Source organism: Tauraco erythrolophus, chromosome 10, assembly GCF_009769465.1.
Source record: "Tauraco erythrolophus isolate bTauEry1 chromosome 10, bTauEry1.pri, whole genome shotgun sequence".
Classification (NCBI taxonomy): domain Eukaryota; kingdom Metazoa; phylum Chordata; class Aves; order Musophagiformes; family Musophagidae; genus Tauraco; species Tauraco erythrolophus.
Genome location: NC_141474.1, coordinates 30,808,350 through 30,826,000, shown reverse-complemented (window position 1 = coordinate 30,826,000; position 17,651 = coordinate 30,808,350). Strand labels below are relative to the sequence as shown.

The following is a 17,651-nucleotide window of genomic DNA, read 5'->3' as shown; positions in this document are numbered from 1 at the left end:
GCAGGAGCTGGCTGGTGTTCGAGTCGCTCTCCCCAGCAAGGAATAACAGTGAAAGGGATGAGGAACTGCAGCAAAGCTATGCAGAAGACAGGAAGTCCTGGACGTCCTCTTCCTTCCCTCTGCTTGTTCTGCCTGCTCATTTTTTAGCTGCATATGGACTGCTCTAAAAAGATGAACACCATCCCAGCCTGACCCAGTGCATCATGTTCAGTCCCAGAGGCCCTTGCCTGAGAGGAACAGGGCAAGCAGAGGTGGAAGGCAGAGGATCGAGCAAGTCAGGGCAGCAAGAAGAGCCTGCAGAGCTCAGTGGTGAGGGGCAGGGTTGTGCTGCAAGGGAGTGAGTTTAGGAAATGTTTCGGGAGCTGCTCTGGTTCTGGTAAGTGGTTTGTCCAAACTGATCCTGGCTGTGCTTTGACAGAGTCCCAGGTAAAGTAGCTGCCAGCTGCCGACAAGGTCCATGTACACAGGTCTTCACAGACCCATGGAGGTACTCACTGAGGAAGAGAACTTTTTTTGTTGAGATGAGGGAAAGGATTATTGCTGATGTCCACCAATTTGTGGGTTTATATACAAGTATTTGTTCAGTGATGTGAATTCAACCATGTCTTTCAGTTTTCTTTTGAAGTGTGCCGAAGCTTTGGGATCGCTAATGTAGCCTGCATGTTTCTGATTCAAACTGTAGCTTTTGCTGTATGTTCTTGACAGGAGTGTAAAAATCTTTCATCTTTTCTGGCCCCCCCCCCCCCCCCACCCCCCCCTTTATTCTTTGAAGGTTATGTTGCCATGGGAGCTGTTCTGCCCTCATTCTGGGGACAGCAACCACTTGTTCAACAGCAGTTGGCCATGGGTGCTCAGCCTCCAGTTGCTCAGGTGATGCAGGGAGGACAGCCGATAGCGTGGGGCCAACCCGGTATTTTTCCTCCTACTCAGCAACCGTGGCCATCTGTAGCTGGTCAGTTCCAACCAACTGCCTTCATGCCAACACAAACTGTTTTGCCTTTACAAGCAGCCATGTTTCAAGGTACCATTGCTCCTATAGCTACTGTTCCACCCACGAGTGATTCCAACAGATCAAGTCCACAGACAGACAGGCCCAGACAGAAAATGGGGAAAGAAATGTTTAAAGATTTCCAGATGGCTCAGCCTCCACCAGTGCCATCAAGAAAACCAGATCAGCCTTCCCTCAGTTGTACCTCAGAGGCCTTCTCAAGTTACTTTAACAAAGTTGGGATGGCACAGGAAGCAGATGATTGTGATGACTTTGACATCTCTCAGTTAAATTTGACTCCTGTGACTTCCACGACACCGTCTACAAATTCACGTGAGTATTCATATGCTTTCAGCCATACCTTTCTGCAGATGTGACTGCTCCTCAAAGTATTTCTTCCTTTTTTTTTTTCTTACAATAAATTGCAACACATATGGACTGAAAACCTTCATGCATGGTCTAGCTTATTAAATGCATTCCAGCCATAAAGAAAAGTATCAGAGAGGTATTTCAGAGACCATTGAAATCAACAGCCCTGATAGCTGCAGTCTGAAATTTAATTTCTAAGAAGACAGTAATATTCTGTGCTAGGGACATGCAAGCTGATTGGAAAATGCCCATGACATTCAACCTTACAAATGGTTTCACTTATGTCCCATTCAAGCCATACTTTGCAGAAATTAGGGGATGGGTATCTTATTTTAATAGCTTGATGTATTGGACATGTGAAGAAATTCACTGAAGAGCTGTAAAATACGCTTATTGTGTTCGTAGCGTGGAGATGGGGTATTTTGCAGATTGCTGAAAAGATGTTCATGAGACACAGATTTACCAGGCGCCAGTCGGAGACCTTCTGTTTCGCTTGCTGCCATAGGGCAGGCGACTCATGCATTCTTAATGTAATGTAGTGGCGTCTCCCTGGTTCCTAAAGACATATGCCAGATGCAGCCAAACTTAATTTGGAAACGACTGGATGAAATCAAATACATGGAATTGATAATGACTTCTGTGTTGGAATTTACCTCTTACAGCTTCTCGTCAGAAAATAATTTTCAGGGGTAATAAAAGTTGAGGGCTCTAAAGCACGAGCAGATTTTGTGCTGCTGTGTCTTTCTGAACAAATTAACATATATATATTCTGTTGCTGTTACCTTAATCTTTGTTTAGCTCCAACCCCTGCACCCAGACAGAGTTCTCCATCAAAATCATCAGCATCTCATACCAGTGATCCTGCTGCAGATGACCTCTTTGAAGAGGGGTTTGAAAGTCCAAGCAAAAGTGAGGAGCAAGAGGCTGTGAGTAGCAACAAGGTTTCTAAATACTGATTAGCTCTTTTTAGCTAGAGAAGACAGAAGTTAATTAAATGTTGTCTGGTAGTGTCAGAAATAACTATTCTGGTAGGGCTGGGTGATATTTAAGGGGGAGCTGCAGACAGCATTCACTTGCCAGTTCAGTTTTGATAGCTAGGAGCATGACATTTATGTTGATATGCACTAATATTGCATCCAAGGAACCAAACTCAGAGTTCATGTGTAATGTTATATTTATTAGTTGTATCCAATGTCCTTTTTAGCATACCACCATTCACTTGTTGATGGTAAGGGAGTTCGAAGTAAAACAACATACATGCTGAGGCTGCAGAAAGAGATGTGAGAGTTTGTGTGTTAAAAGATGATGGTCGATGTTGTCTTGCACATTCTTGCATCCCAGTTGCTTGCCTAGTTGCGTTCCTCGATGTTCTTGCCCTCAGTATGTGATTTCTTTGCCTTAGACTCAGTGGACCAAAGCAAGACATGTTACCCAAGCAATGACTCTAAATCACGAGGTACCTTAGGCAAATAAGAGCCTAAGTGAGCCAAAGGCAAGAGGGAGCCTGTACCAAAAAAGGAGCCAAAAGTACAAAATAATGCAAGCTTGAACTCTTTCTGATTGACATAGATTCACTGGCTTTCAGGGCCTTTTGCAGTTCTGGTTTGTCTGATGCAGTACCTTCTGAAGGCTGTGGCAGCTCCTGCATGGGCTCCAGCAGGTACTGGTGTGGTCCTTTCCTGCCTGCATCAGCTGCAGGAGACCATTATGGCTTTTGAGAACGTATCAGCGGCGAGGTCTCACTTTCTGGTTTTCATGAGATAGGCTGTACTTGTTATGCCCACAGCATGAAAATAACCTCGTGTTGACTTTTCACTTTCTTATTGTTGAGAGAAAAAAAGGTGTTATCTTCTTGTATTCTAGCCTGATGGGTCTCAGGCCTCATCCAACAGTGATCCATTTGGTGAGCCAACTGGCGATACTATAAGTCCACAGGTCGGTAGCTAGATAGCGCAGGTTGGGGTAGGTATCTGTCCTTTTTTTCTCTACACCTTGAGGTGTTCACTTATTCTTCCACCAGTGCCTACCATTGCTTTCACGGATGCATGGTTTATTTTTCCTTTTCATCTCTTCTGTTTTTTCCTCTCCATTATCCACAGTGTATTCCTCATGCTCAGTGGTTTGCATGGCTTTTGCCATTCACTAAGTGTTGCAACTTATGCAAATATGTGTGTTTCAGCTGCCTGCATGCTTTAAAGAAATGTAGACTTATTTTACTTTGTGTTCAAATTCTAAGGGGAAATAAGGGAAACTGAGCCATTACTAACAATGCATTAGGCAGAACATTTTTTTTATCAAATCCACTCTGGCCTTCAGTCAGATGTAACATATTAAATGGAATAAGACATCTTACCCATAGACGTTACAAACATTAAATGAAATTATGTAATGATACATGAACACCTCTACCCTAAATCAATGTGATAATCAGTAGAAGCAGCACGTTTATTATCTGCGTGTAAAAAAATATTGAAATGGGTTTGTGCATTTTTATCTCCAACTGCAAATTAAAAACATCTGAAAACTATGATCATTCATATTACCATTGGCATCCTGATGTTTTAAAAATTATTCATCAAATGTAAGTCATTTAAATCCAGACAGACGGGAAAGATGATCTTTTCATCTTTTGTGTTACGAAACACGTTAGAAAATGTGGCTGCCAGTGAATGTTCTGTGATTTGTTTCAATACAGTATATATGTTTTACCAAAAAGACAGTAAAGCTACAAAGTTTTATGAGTGTTGAGCATTGTTATTCCATCCAAATACTCTCTAGTGTTACTATTTGAAGGATATGTTTCATTATCTTCTCCCTGTCTGCCATTCATATATCGTATTACCCAAATATGTGATCCAATAACGGCTTTTGTGCTTCAGCACAGAGCTCCTGGAGCAAATCCATAACAACAGTAGAACCCTTTTGATTTTTGTACAGAAATTGCACTGTGTTTACCAGCAACTTACCCACTCTGAGCTGAAGTAATCTGGTTTCAGCTTAAAATTAATAGTTTCGTTAGGAGTCAGTCTACTTTGTACATTAAATATGGTCAAAAAAATCTTACAGTAACTGAGCTTTGATGCACTTGGAATTAATAAGATTATTTCTTAACAATATGTGGTGTTGTGAGAAGGCATCTCTCCTTTCTTTAGCTTCACCAGTGCAATGCTCAGCTCTTGGGGGCTGAAGCAGAAGCAGCATTAAGCTTTGTGTCTCATTGAGTCTTAAAATGACTGTGTGCAGACAGAGTCAAGCTGGGATGAGCTGCTCTAGCAAAAGCATCCGTTGGTTATTGTACTCCAGCAAGAACTGCCTCTGCAGATGGATGGTGCCACGTAGTAATTTGGCTTTGCCTTTGCCTGACCTCAGCCAGCACTGACATAGCTGGCTATCCCAGCTTCAGACTGTTGCAAGAGTTCTTTCCTAGATCAAGAAAGAGGATTTGACCTTTATCTGAGTCTCACACTCTGGAAACCCACATACGTTTGTTTATTACAGTTTTTCATAGTTAGGGTAATTCTGAAACTCATCCTGGGGACAATAATGATAAAATCTCTTTTTAATTTTCTGACTGTTACTAAGATAGTTAGAATCATTTTTAAACTAGCATCACACATGTTTACCTGCCAGGACTTCTGGGTATTACTTTAAACAGTTAACATCAAGTCTGTTAATGCATATTACTGTGTAAGGCAGTCAAGTGAGGGCCTCCTTTTGTTCTGCTTTTATATAATCCTTAGTAAAGTACATTCTTTTATTTGTCAAGGGTCTCTGGGAGCTACAAGAACAGTGTGTTACCAGTGATTCCGAATATTTTTTCTATATTTTTTTGGTTTTCCTTGTAGAGTCTGGCATAAAATATGTATAATTCTCAGAAACATAGACTGGGAAATGTTAAATAATGTTACTGATTATCGTATTATAGTAATTCCCAAAAGCTGTAGGCAGGAACAGGAAGCTGAACAAAAAGAAAGCCTCTATCCAGTGAAGTTACACTAATATCATTGTGCCTCTGTGCAGTGCCATTCAGCAGCAGTCCGTAGGAAATCCACTTGCTAAAACCAGCCCATCTAATTCTGAAGCCTGGTATCGTCAGAGCAACGGAAAGTCTAATCTCCATGGAAAATTATCAATTCAGGACTTACTACTGTGCTGTGTATTGAGCTCTGCATTTGGAGAGAAACTTAATGGGGAGAAACATGTAGTACAAAAGAATCACAGTCTGCATAAAGGCCACTTTTGTGTTAGATGGGAGATTACTTCGTGCTTTAGGACATGGTTCTTCACACCAAGAACAGCACAGTGTACAGCTCAGATGAATGGACCTCTCAGGAGCATGACATAGGATTGTGTTCAGAAATTTCAAATATGTCTGTTCCCAGCATCTCTATGAAATCAACTGTGCCCATATAATATCTTTACTTACCTTGTCTTGATGTATTCAGTATGCTCACCTGCCAGTATATTGTATCCTGACCTTCCAAGGTACCTTAGCAATTTGGTTTCTTGTTTCCTTCTGATACTTCGTATTCTCGTGTAGAAACCATTCAGCATCTTTGAGTTACTATCTTGATTTCTCTGTTTTTCCTCTCTTCCTTCTGCGATCTTCAACCTAAGCTCTCAAAATCCTCATCCTACCAGTAGCTGTTCTTAAAAGTCACTCTTCTACAAATGGCTATAGGTTCTTAGTAGGTAAATGGGACGTTTTATGGATGTTACATTTTTGTCCCTTTATGGTTGGAGATAAGAAGCAGACAGGCCTAACCTTCACAGGTGAAATAAAATTGACTGTTAGCAGAGCTATTCATAGTAAGATTTGTATTTGATTGTTTTCCCGTTGTTCATGAGTGGCATTGAGGATGGATAGTGATTTTTGAGACAAATTCAGGAGAACTCTGAATAATAAGATTGCCATCTTCAGCTGACTTACGTTTAATCCCTACTGCTCTCTTTAGATTGTGTGTCAGATAACTATGGTGAAAGGAGAGAGGAGGAAAGAACTGTATTTAGCTATGATTGTACCAAATGTGTTAAACATTTCTTATTGTTGACATTTTGGATTAAAGCAAGAAGTTTGAACAGAGGAGTTTTCACCTGGTCATCCTCTTTGCATCAGTGTACCCCATCAGCCTGAACTACAGGGTGTTAGGTGCAGACCCTGCAAGTGTGGATAGTTCTGTTCTTGGGGGTATTTCAGCCTCAGCCCTTAACTCAGCCTAAGCAATGGGTCTAGCATGCAGTGACACTGGGAAGCCCTGAAGCTAAGCAATTGACAGCTTAGCAAAGGCTATAGAAAGGAGAGCCTTCAAGCGTGATGACGAAAGGGAAGCAGAGGAGGAAACTGTGACTTTCTAATGTCACACTTTCGGATATCTGTGGTTATGTTGGCCAGCATCTCCTAACGAAACCTCCTGATTGTGGAAAGAATAAACTCAGCCTCGATACTGGGATCGGATACCACAAATGTGGTCTAACTCCGTATGGACAGCATGAACAGGTCTTGAAGGCAAATTAGCAACAGAATGAAACTTCCGAAAGAGAATAAGGGAATATTTGATACCGCAATTATTGCAATAAAAATCATTTTAAGTGCTCGAACAAATGCAGCTCTATTGATACACTGCCTAGTTCAAGACTTGCACTGGCAGCCGTTCATGAGATATTCTCAGGAAACCTTCAAAACATTGGTGGCTAGAGCATATCTTCCTCAAAAAGTTGTTTAGTTGTTCTGTGAAATGTGTGCAGACAATTTTAAGCCCTCAAAATATGTCACACCCTTCATGACGCTATCAGCACTGTCAGGAGAGCAACAGTTCATTAGAATATTTGTCTATCAGCTTTTGGTGGTACTTCAGTGGCCCGCTGCCATCGTCCGTCTTTGAGCAAGTGCCATTCTTAGTGATAAATGTTCCTAATAATCTTAGTCAGCTCCAGGAGGGACTACTGTAACTCTTTATTTGGGCTGTTATTAGGAAGTTGAAAGAAAATAGCAACTTATGGACAAAGTATTGGCTTATCTGGGATCTTAGTGAGCCTCAGGAGGGCGTGTTAAGCTGATTCTGCATCCTCCTCTTTCTTCTGCCCCAGTTCTATCACACTAGGACACTGAACAGGCTCAAAATATCAAAGGGTCTATTTGCAGGATCTGTTACTATCATTCTTCCAGCTCAATAGGAACTGAATAGAGTCCAAGGAGAAATTAATAACTATTTTAGTTGACCTACTCTTAGTGTGTAGGCTCTAGAGCTATCACTCTCAAACTAAAGACACAGCACCGAGCAGGGCTGTGAACCTGAGAGAGGAGAAGTAGTGTTGTGTGTTTGGAAAGGGATTGCAGTTTGGGAAGTACTGCTTCATTACAGAGAAATCTAAAATTTCAGGCCTCATGCTCATTTTTTCATCATCATATTTCCCAGGGAATCTGAAGGGATAAGACCAGAGAAATTCAGGCTGCTCTGTGAACACACACATCCTACAGATTTGCCTTCATCTTTGCCACTGCAATCTCCTTCGAGCTACCCATTTTAATGTGACCAGCTCGTGCATGGGTTTCTCACCTCTCTCCAATGTCTCCTAGCCCATTTGAAGTAGCCAGGTACCCCTTCCATTTCTCCAACTTCTCCCTCTAAACAAGAGACAATACACTGTGTATCTTGTCTACAAGCATGTACTTGCTGATTGGCAATCCAGCAATTCAATTAGGGGATGAGCTCTCCTGGCTTTCTCTGTAATAAGGTCGTTTAAATGTTCCCTGTCTTCTGCACAACTGATTTTAAAAAGGCACTTGCGATAATTTAATATCTTTGAGACTTCTGAACAATTCACTTCAAATTGGCCATTGAGTTCAAAAGTTATGAAGGAAAATTGACAGATACGTAGACGGAAAGTGTAATTGCGTGGCTATTGTTTTGTTAGGAAAGAGCCCAGAAATAATGGATGTGTTTCCTTGCTGCAGTTCATTATTATACCGGGACCAAGATGGAGCAGCGTTCATCTTTCTGAGTAGTTCTCATTGCTCTGCCATTTCATGGATGTAGAGCATCCATCTTGATACTAAAATGACAGAGACTTTTAAAATGCTAATAATTAAACTAGATATCTAAGACTAGGAAACATTCCTAGGTAGGTTTATAGTAAGAATAGAGGCACTCTCCAGTGATAATGCCAAACTAGAAGGTTGCTATATTTATGCTACTAATAGAGGCTAACTGTAATAAAAATAACCAAAGATAAGCCACTGACTGTTAATGAGCCAATAGGAATTACCTATCTTATCACCAAAGATATTTAATTTGAATTCCGCTTGCCAAGTTTACTCTGTCCGTTTGTATTGAGTCAGCATGCAATAGAGAAGACACGTTGCACTCCCGTTCCCTTCACTTGCATCCCCAGCACAAGAATCCTCATTTTGGCTGGTGCCCCAGCACACTTATTTCATGAAACTCTATCATTTGAGCCTGCCCTTTCTGATCAGTCAGCCAGGAGTAAAACTGGTGCTGAGATTCTGCTGTAAAGGGCAAAGAAATCTCTGCGGGCCTCACCTCTGCGATTCAGTGCATCTTGCCTGAAGCTTTGCACATAGCAGGGCGCCTCCCGATGATGAAATTCCTGCCAATATAAAAATGGTTTCTTCCTAACCAAGTCCCGTGTTAGGTTTTGTGGGTGAGCTCACCTACACAAGCCCAAGTAGATGCTGAATCTTTCAAGAGGTGTTCTCCAGTCATTAGTTCTGCTGGGGAGCAGATGTCAGTATCTTTGAATGCAAATTTGCTTCTAGTATTTACATAATGTTATTCAAAACCGTTAGCAACCTTGTTACCTCGTACTATGCCAGAAATGCTTTTTGTGACTGTTTGCTTCAGTCTTGTTTATTGTGCAAAATGCTCCTTAGAATGGGAAGAAAAAACTGATTTTAAGCATGATGTATCTCTGGAGTATGTAAATGTAGCATATATAGGGAAAAATTTCTTTTTGGCAGTTTTTGCAATCAATTCCGAGAGACTTCATAACTCAACATTTACACGACATACTTGGAGCTTCCCGAATATTTAGATATCTGACTTAAAGCATGTATATTTAGACATTTCTCGTCCTGTACTGCAACCTGTCACTGGTTAGATACCTGACCTGTGAATTCATATCCTGCAATATCTCGTTGCTTAAAGGCTACTGTTCAACATGAAGAGCTCTGTTAGTATGCAAGAATGTAGCTAAACGTTACTTTGATAGCAGCTTCCAAACATAAAGGAAAACATTTACTTTTCAACCATCTGCCAGAAATTGCATACCCCCAAAGTTGATAGAAGCCTTCAAGTAGGATTTAGCAGCAAAAAAAGGTGCTGCCGGTTGTCATCTTGGTTTCTCCCTGTGGGTTGATGAAAGCACATCAGAAGTGCTTCTGGGCCAATCCTATAGAAAGGAAAGCACTTTAAGATTCAAGAATTGGAAGCTTGGCACACTACTTATTTGTTCCTCTCTTTTTTTTCTGACAAAGACCCGTTCATTCGTTTCCTTCCCTCCGGATCTGTTCCTGATGCAGCAGTAGAAGTAGAAAGCAGAAAACATCGGTGAGGTGATTCCGATGCTATGAGAAGTTAGACTCACCTGCCTTTTAGTGACATTCCCTGTGACTTTTGTGTGGAGTGTGTAAAAAAAAAAAAAAAAAAAAAAAAAAAGGAGGTTATTTCTGCTTTCAAGACCCTCCAAAATAATACTTGTGAAAACCCCTCTCCCACCTGACATTATGAGAGAAGTTATCAGTGAAGTCAACAGCACTCAAGTCTCCTTTTGCCTCTTTTCTGTCCTTTTCTGCTCTCTTTTGCTCTCTTGAGTGTCATTATCAATACTTTACAGATCCCATTTGCAGTGTCAAGCTACAGGCAAGATGCACTGCTTGAATGGTCTCAAAATAATATTAGAAAACAAATCTCAGCCATTGACAAAAAACTTTGGCTGAGAAGATTGCACGCAATTACTGCAATTAATTTCTCGTTTAGATGTCTGAAGGGGGAAATGAACTGAAAGGAAGACATAAGAGCACACCGTTCATTCAAAATGCTCTGATCTACTGGGAGAAAAATTATTCAGATCAGTGAGAAATGCAGGCCTCTGCCACACGAAGTGTATGTTTGGATAAATATTGGGTACAAATAAAAGAAATTTCTAATTCTAAAGGCTGCCTGATGCATTGTTGAAAGTGCTGATGACCGATGATGGACTCCTCCTCCTCTTCCAATGGTGTCAAGTTCAGTGACACCTTAGGACACCTGTTACTTAAGCGCATCTGCATATCTTAAAGATATTTGAGGGCAGCTCTAACAAGCACACTTGACATTTTGAAAAGCTCTTTTTTTTCCCCAAAGGCATTTGAAAAACTGACATCTTTTGTTCCAAAGGGATGTTTTCCCTCCCTCCCCTTTTCTTCTCCTCCTTCCTTTTCGCTTCCCTTCGCAATCACCTCAGGTTCAGCAAATGCCTGAAGAATGGCCTGGTTTGTGTCAGATTCCCACATTAATTAGTACAGATTTTCTCTGAACTAGCTGTGATAGATCATTCTGCCAGCTTCATGTCTGCGGTACATGAAAACTGGCATAGGTAGACTTAACACACAGTATGTGAAATGCAGTTATTTACTCTCAGTCATCTCTTCTGATTACCTTCGTTTTTTCAAGGTCACAAAATATATTTGCTTCTTGCTGAGGATAATTCCAGCAGCCTTTATTTAATCATTCCAAAGGATTTCTCTCATCCTCTTGTAATGCTTATAGTGTGCTCAGGGCTTCATGTAGGTAGGAGATGGGGAAGCAGAGTCTCTGCAAGCTCTGGAAATGCAGTCATTTCAAGGAATAAGAGACATATTTTTCTTGGCATGGAGGAAACAGGTCATATTCTGGCTTTGTTGTGTTGCTCCTCATTCAGCATGAGATGCACAGTGAGGCAGGAGACAGAGCACTGGGACGGGGCACAGCCTGGAGCACTGGTCAGACACCCTCGGCACGGAGTAGATATAGCCCTACAGATCCACATTTGGGCTGTTTTTCTCATCAGCAGCATTATTTTTATAAGCAGTGATTAAAATCTTGTGCCATCCCCCACCAGACCTTTCTGCACTCCGCAGTGCCTAGTGATTTCCCAGCCTTCAGAGGCTTTTTCACTCCAAGTCAGCTTCCGCTGATGCTGCCGTAACATGAGTTGGTTCTAACCTGGTTAAATTCAACGTCGTGGCATGGTATTTGAATATTTATCAAGCTGAGGAGAGTTAATGCACTATGGCATTAATTAGCCTTTCTGCCTGTCTTGTTCTTTTTTTAGATGTCATTCTTAGTTTAATAAATTAGTTTCTGGAAATGAAGTAGAATGGATTCCAGGCGCCACGGATGGTTTACTTCCCACTGCAGCCAAGATGAACATAGTATTAAGAAAGCACAGGGTCTCAGCTATGAAGCTACATTGAAGAACGTGGCAGCTTTTTTTTTTTTTGCCCTCACATCCAAGAAATTCCCAAGAAAGTGTCTGTTAGCAAATGGACATGCTTTCCTCCCAACTTTAATGATCATACTGATGGCTATAGAGACTCCGACTGCACAGCACTAGCTTTCCTCATCCTTCGTAGGCAACTCATGTTGTTATCTGAAACCCCGTCACAGCTTCATTAGCTCAGCTTGCAGCAGCAGTTTTTGTTTGCAAGTGTTTTTCTGCAGGAGTTGTGTAAACCCGCAGCTGCGTTCTGCTGTTGTGCTGCTGCGGGGGGCAGATCTCAGCCTGGTATGAGTAACAGGATTTTACACCAGCTACATTTCTGGTCTGTAAACTTCAAAACATCTAGTCATATAAATATCATTTCATTTCTTCATATCTCTGTGCCCAGCAATACCTCCTGAGGATCAGTGCACGGCCAATACCGAAAGAGGAAATTGATAGTAAGCATTCATTTTCTGAAATAATATCACATTTTCTTCACAATTCAACCAGAGTGCCGCGATCACTCAAGGCAGCGCAGAAAACAAACGCTTCCTTTGGGTTTTGGCTCACGAGGTATTGCTGTTCTCAAGCAGATGTTGTAAAAATGTTCTAAAAACTGTCTGGAGACATCTCCGCTTATTTTACTCTTGTTATCCCCAGGAAGCAGAACCTCTCTACGCCCAGATCAACAGACCTAAGAAATAGCATTGGTACAGGCCTGTGGTGCTCCAGGACTCAAACGAAACCCACCAACCTGGCAGGCCTTTGGCTTTCATGCTTTTTTCTGACTGATTTTGTCTGACAAGGAGAGATGATTGCCCTCCTGGACTGGCTCTACGAGTGTTCCTGACATTTTTTTTTGGCAACCAATGACAGATTCCTATGGCAGCACAAAATAAAAACACTCCCTGCTTATCATACCACGAATCCAGCCCCATCCCCACAAGTCATGGGTATCCAGACTAGGAAACCTTACTCCTCGGTCTTCTTTTAAACATTTGTTATCTTCTGTATGCCACATATAAATAATGAGCATCTAAAATTTGTTGAGTATTAGACATTCTTCTTCTTTTGAGCAAAAAGCAGAATCTGTATGTAGCAGTGGCATTATCATTCAACAGCCTTTTGGGCACAAGTCAGCACTTTTTATGTCATGGTGACATGTTTTTCATCATCATTTACATCAGACTGATCCTGACTTTTTTTTTTTTTCCCCTGCATAGACATATTTAAACAACAACAACAAAAAATACTGACAGTGTCTTTTTTTTTTTTTTTTTATTTCTTATTCTGTAGTTTTGTATGAGTGACAGATCTAACAGCAAAACGCCTCCTGCGGAAATGGTTCCTAACTTGAAACCACAGAATAAAACTCGGTTGTTTATCCATCCCGACTGAAAATGTTGCCAAATGGACATTTAAGTTCTAGTGCATCATGAGGAAGAAATGCTGCTTCTCTGAATACTCATGTTGTGGGTAGAAAAAGGACATCGAGTCCCACTGAGGAAAGGCGAAAGAGTCAGTATTTCCTAGGAAACTCTAAACAAAGTGCAGAAAAGGAATATTTTTATTTCTTCGATATCTTGCTGCTGTAATGCTATGCAGACAAGTGTTTTCTTCTCTGTGTGCCATTTTTGATGAAAAAAAAAAATCATTTGCCAAATAATACTGGTATGGTTCTGGTTTAGGAATTTGGATGAAGCGGACTTTACAAATGGGACAAGGATGGCATGGATTTTGGAATAACGAACTGATTCTGTGATCAAATTGTTCATCTTTATCACTTTTTGTACATCAGAAAAATGAAATGGGATTTTTATTTTGTAACTTGAAAAAAATCTTACTGTTAAACTCTTTAAATGTTTAAGGGGAAATGGCTTTAAGGAGTTCGAATGAAAATTGCCAGTTTTTTTGTAAATATAAATGTTACGAAAATTCTTTTACTAATGCCATTACACAGTAGAGAAGGTAGCAAGTTGCAGTGCTTGGGAGGTGTGGCAAACCCAATTTGCGGTTCTCGCATCACGTACGTTTTTTCACATGCTTACGGTAATGGGCTGAAGCTCCAGAGCATTTGCCAAAAGCAATCAGCTTGTCAGCGACTAGTGAAATTAATGGGAACACATGATTTTATGATCTAGTTTTCACCCGGACATGCTCCACTTACAAGAAATCACATTTCATTGACATTCCTTTGTGATTCCAGAACCTCTGCATAGAAGTCATCAAACTGTTTACACATAGAACAAATGAATTTAAAACTTCCTTTTTTTACATTTATGAAGCAAAAGTGCAGTGTTTGGGTTCATATGTTTAGCACATGATTTTCATAAAGAAACTATATATTTTTGCCCTACAGAGAATTGTTATACAGGTCAAATGTGTTTTCCTGATGTTCCTATGCAGTTACAGTATATTGAATTTAGTGGTTTAACACTAATAAGAAAAAAAAAAAAAAGAAAAAAGAAAAAAAAAAGAAAAAATCAAAAAAAGAAAAAAGAAAAAATCAAAAAGGAGAAAAATTAAAGAATCAAATGATTAATCAGTTTTAGGGTTATTGCGCAGATTTTGTTTTTAAATTGACACATTAGGATTTACATTTTTGTCATGATTAAAATAGGCCTGGAGTTACAAATATTTTACTTTCTTTCATCTCTATGATAAGCTAAAAATGGTTTAGAAGACAATAACTGGGGTGGCGATTGTTGATATGTACAACCAAATCTCACAACACGATTCCAGTCTTTTGTTTTGAATTAGAGCAATTAGAGAAATGTGCGTTACAGAATGTATGTGAATGAAAAATTAGCTGTGAATAGACCTCATGAACCTGCAGAGAAGAGAACTTTTATCCCCATTCATGGTCATTTGATGCTTATTCCTTACTCATGTGCGTTCAGCTTTGTAGCAAATCATATTTTCCCATCAGAAGAAAGATCAAATTTTCTAGCTGAAGAAGATGAATTAGAACTTGGCAGATCGAGTGTTCCAGGATTAAAAGCAGAGGTAAAAGCGTTTCTGAAGGACATTTCTTTAAGAATATTTTCCTGATTTGCACAGTGGTGCTACTTTCTTCCTCAGTGGCTCTTTTGGGTTTTGTCCTACATATGGAACCACGAAGACGATTTTGGTTCATCATAGACATTTGAGGTTTAGTATTGTCAGTGCATTTCCACTGATGGGGTAAAACGTTGAAAGAAAAAGAAGAGATTTATGTCTCAGAGGGTCTGTTGACATCATATTTGTAGGACGCAGATCATTTACGTAGTCCTTGCAACGAATAGGTGCTGGGGGAATGAGGCTGGGATTTTAGTGTCTCAGGAGAGACAGCTGGACCATCACCGTGGACTTTTGTCATACCTTTGCCAGCACTCATAAATACCAAGAAATTCTGAATTGTCTTGTCATACGATTGTCCTTGTCATGGTTGAGATGCTGAGATGAGAGGACTGGAAGGCCTCTGCACTGTACCAGTATTGTAGATAACAAATATCCAGCTTGTGCAAATGTTTAATCCCTCATCCTTCACTAGCACTAAATTCGTCACTTTAAATTTAAAAACCAGGGAATCCCACCAGCCATCCTGTTACCATCCCCTGTAGGTTCTTGATCTTTACCTGTCATGAAAAGATATTTTGATAGATCGTAGTCATCCAAGTGTCTGATGAAACCTTTCATCTAATAACGTACTGGGCACCTTCTTTGCAAAAATGTTTACTCCGTGGTTTTCATTCATTTTTATTTCTGCATTCTGACACATATTTTTTTAATAAAGATGAGAAAGATAAAATGACTGTTGCAGTACATTTCTAAACCTACTTTAACTTTACCTCAGATAACGACCATTTGTTAACATATACGGACACATTATTTTTAACTTTATGTATGATGCATTCAGCAACAAGAACAAAAAAAACCCAACAAATTTTTAGAAATTTTCCATTAATTTCTGTAACACACCATGTAATACTGTTATGAATAAAAACATTAAAAAAAGGTGTCATTTCAGTTTATTTCATAGCTTTTGCTCTTCTGTGGTAATTCTGCTGTGTTCACAGTGTAGTGTGGGTGTCTGTTATGGCCAATATTTTTGATATTGGAAATATCTGGGAAAGAAGAAAAACAAGTGCCTCAATAACTAATCTTAAATACTCTTAAGTGTTGCTTATCTTGTAAATACTTAACTTGCTACTTTTAATTACTACCTTCCCAATTTTGGCCACTCTTGGGGTGTTCTAGGATGAGTGTCCCAAACCAGTAAGTATTTTAGTCACCTCCTATAAAATCACGTGTTCCTGGGAGAGACCACACTGTGCAACGCTACCAAAGCTGGAGTACCTGTGTTACGTGAGAAGCTGTAATTAATTTTGCTCACATTTTCCTCTTCAAGTAAGATTTAAAATGAAGAATGTGCATTTAGACATGATAATTTTGAAAGTGAAAAACCTCCAGTAATACGTGCGGAATTGAAAGCAAAGCCTTGATCCAGCAAAACATGTCAATGGTACCACCTGTTTCAGTGGGACGTTTCTACTGGTTGGGGCAACGTGTAGGGTAGGCTGAAGTGATTTGCTGGTGTGAAACTCTTGATGCTACGTGCAAAATAAAGTTGTTTGGTATTCAGAGGTACTGAGTGCTGAATCTCTCAGTCAAGACAAGAAGTAGTAATATCATTCTTTGCCAAGTCAGCAAGGCAAATATGTAAGATACAATGTTGAAATTTGAGGGTAAGAAGTACGTGTCTATGTACAGGAAGGGAGAGGTGTGGATGTGTGCATGTATATTTTATTGTATTTCCTCTTCTTGATGCCTCATCCCTTTCTGATCCACTGGAAACATCCAGTAGGTCATGACAAAACATTCATTGCCTTTGTCGATGAACATTGTTGAAATACTTGGACCCCACCTAAGAGTAAAGGTTATTCTGTTGTGATGAAATCATGCTAGCATTAATGTCGTTCTGACTTTGCATGTAGCTAAATGTATTCAGATGTCCTTGCAAGGAGGAACATGATCTGTTTGGTTTTCAACGAGCTACGAAACATCAGCTTAAAGTGAAATAAGACACAGCTAAGCATGGTTTTAAATTAAAATGCATTTTTACAACGTAGGTCAAATCTAGTCTTGTTGATGTTCATCTGGTACCCCCACAGTGAAGTTGGTTTATGTTGGAAAATCAGAAAAATTGATTTGTGTTGCACAGTTGCTATACAGACTCGGTTTAAAAATTCAGAACGAGCAAGTTTGAGATCTGGTCTGGTGATGGTGAGGAATCTCAAAGTAGGAAGGACCTGGCTACATGATGGCATTGTTCAGAAGGAGGAAAAAATCTGATTCTTACTGTGCTGTGTCAATGTACTGTATTCCGTTAACATTACTGTAACTAAAGTGCACTAGGAGTCTCTAGATTGTATATGAGGGTATCCAGACGTGACTAGTTCAAGAAATGGTCCTGATTTAACTGATGCTAATTAAGGCCATGGTCTCCTGCAGTAATGTGAATTTATTTAGCAAACAGTTTGCAGAATCAACCTGCGGTTTTACACAGCTGAGAACTCTGACAGATCTCTCGTTTCCATGCCAGTGACTTCTGGGAAAGCCATTGATTGTACAGACTGGGAATACGCGGTTTTAACTCGCTTAAGTTGGATTAAAGGCAATGTTCTATGTGCTTTAATCACTACACAGTGACAGTTGCTGCAACAGATAAGCTAACCTCTTTCTGCCTTTTTCTGGGTTGTGATATATATTTCCATGCACTGTTTCCTTTTATCTTTCTTTTATAAACAACTCATGTCCTGGCAGGTTCATATTTATTAGTCTTTTGGCAAAT

The 17,651-nt window shown here is 40.1% G+C and overlaps 1 protein-coding gene across 5 annotated transcripts in view; it reads left to right on the top strand.

The window, feature by feature from the left end:
• Positions 1-12,523, top strand: part of DAB1 (DAB adaptor protein 1) — a 162,477-nt gene extending 149,954 nt beyond the window's left edge. For 4 of the 5 annotated variants that reach the window (XM_086617594.1, XM_009985469.2, XM_086617595.1 and 1 more), the window contains 3 exons: positions 773-1,321; positions 2,156-2,283; positions 3,221-3,304. In XM_086617594.1, coding sequence (XP_086473720.1) covers positions 773-1,321; positions 2,156-2,283; positions 3,221-3,304 — 761 coding nt within the window. Of the gene's footprint in view, positions 1-772; positions 1,322-2,155; positions 2,284-3,220; positions 3,305-12,478 lie in introns of those variants that run through there. The other variant, XM_086617593.1, reaches the window with a different exon arrangement.
• The last annotated feature ends 5,128 nt before the right edge of the window (positions 12,524-17,651 follow it).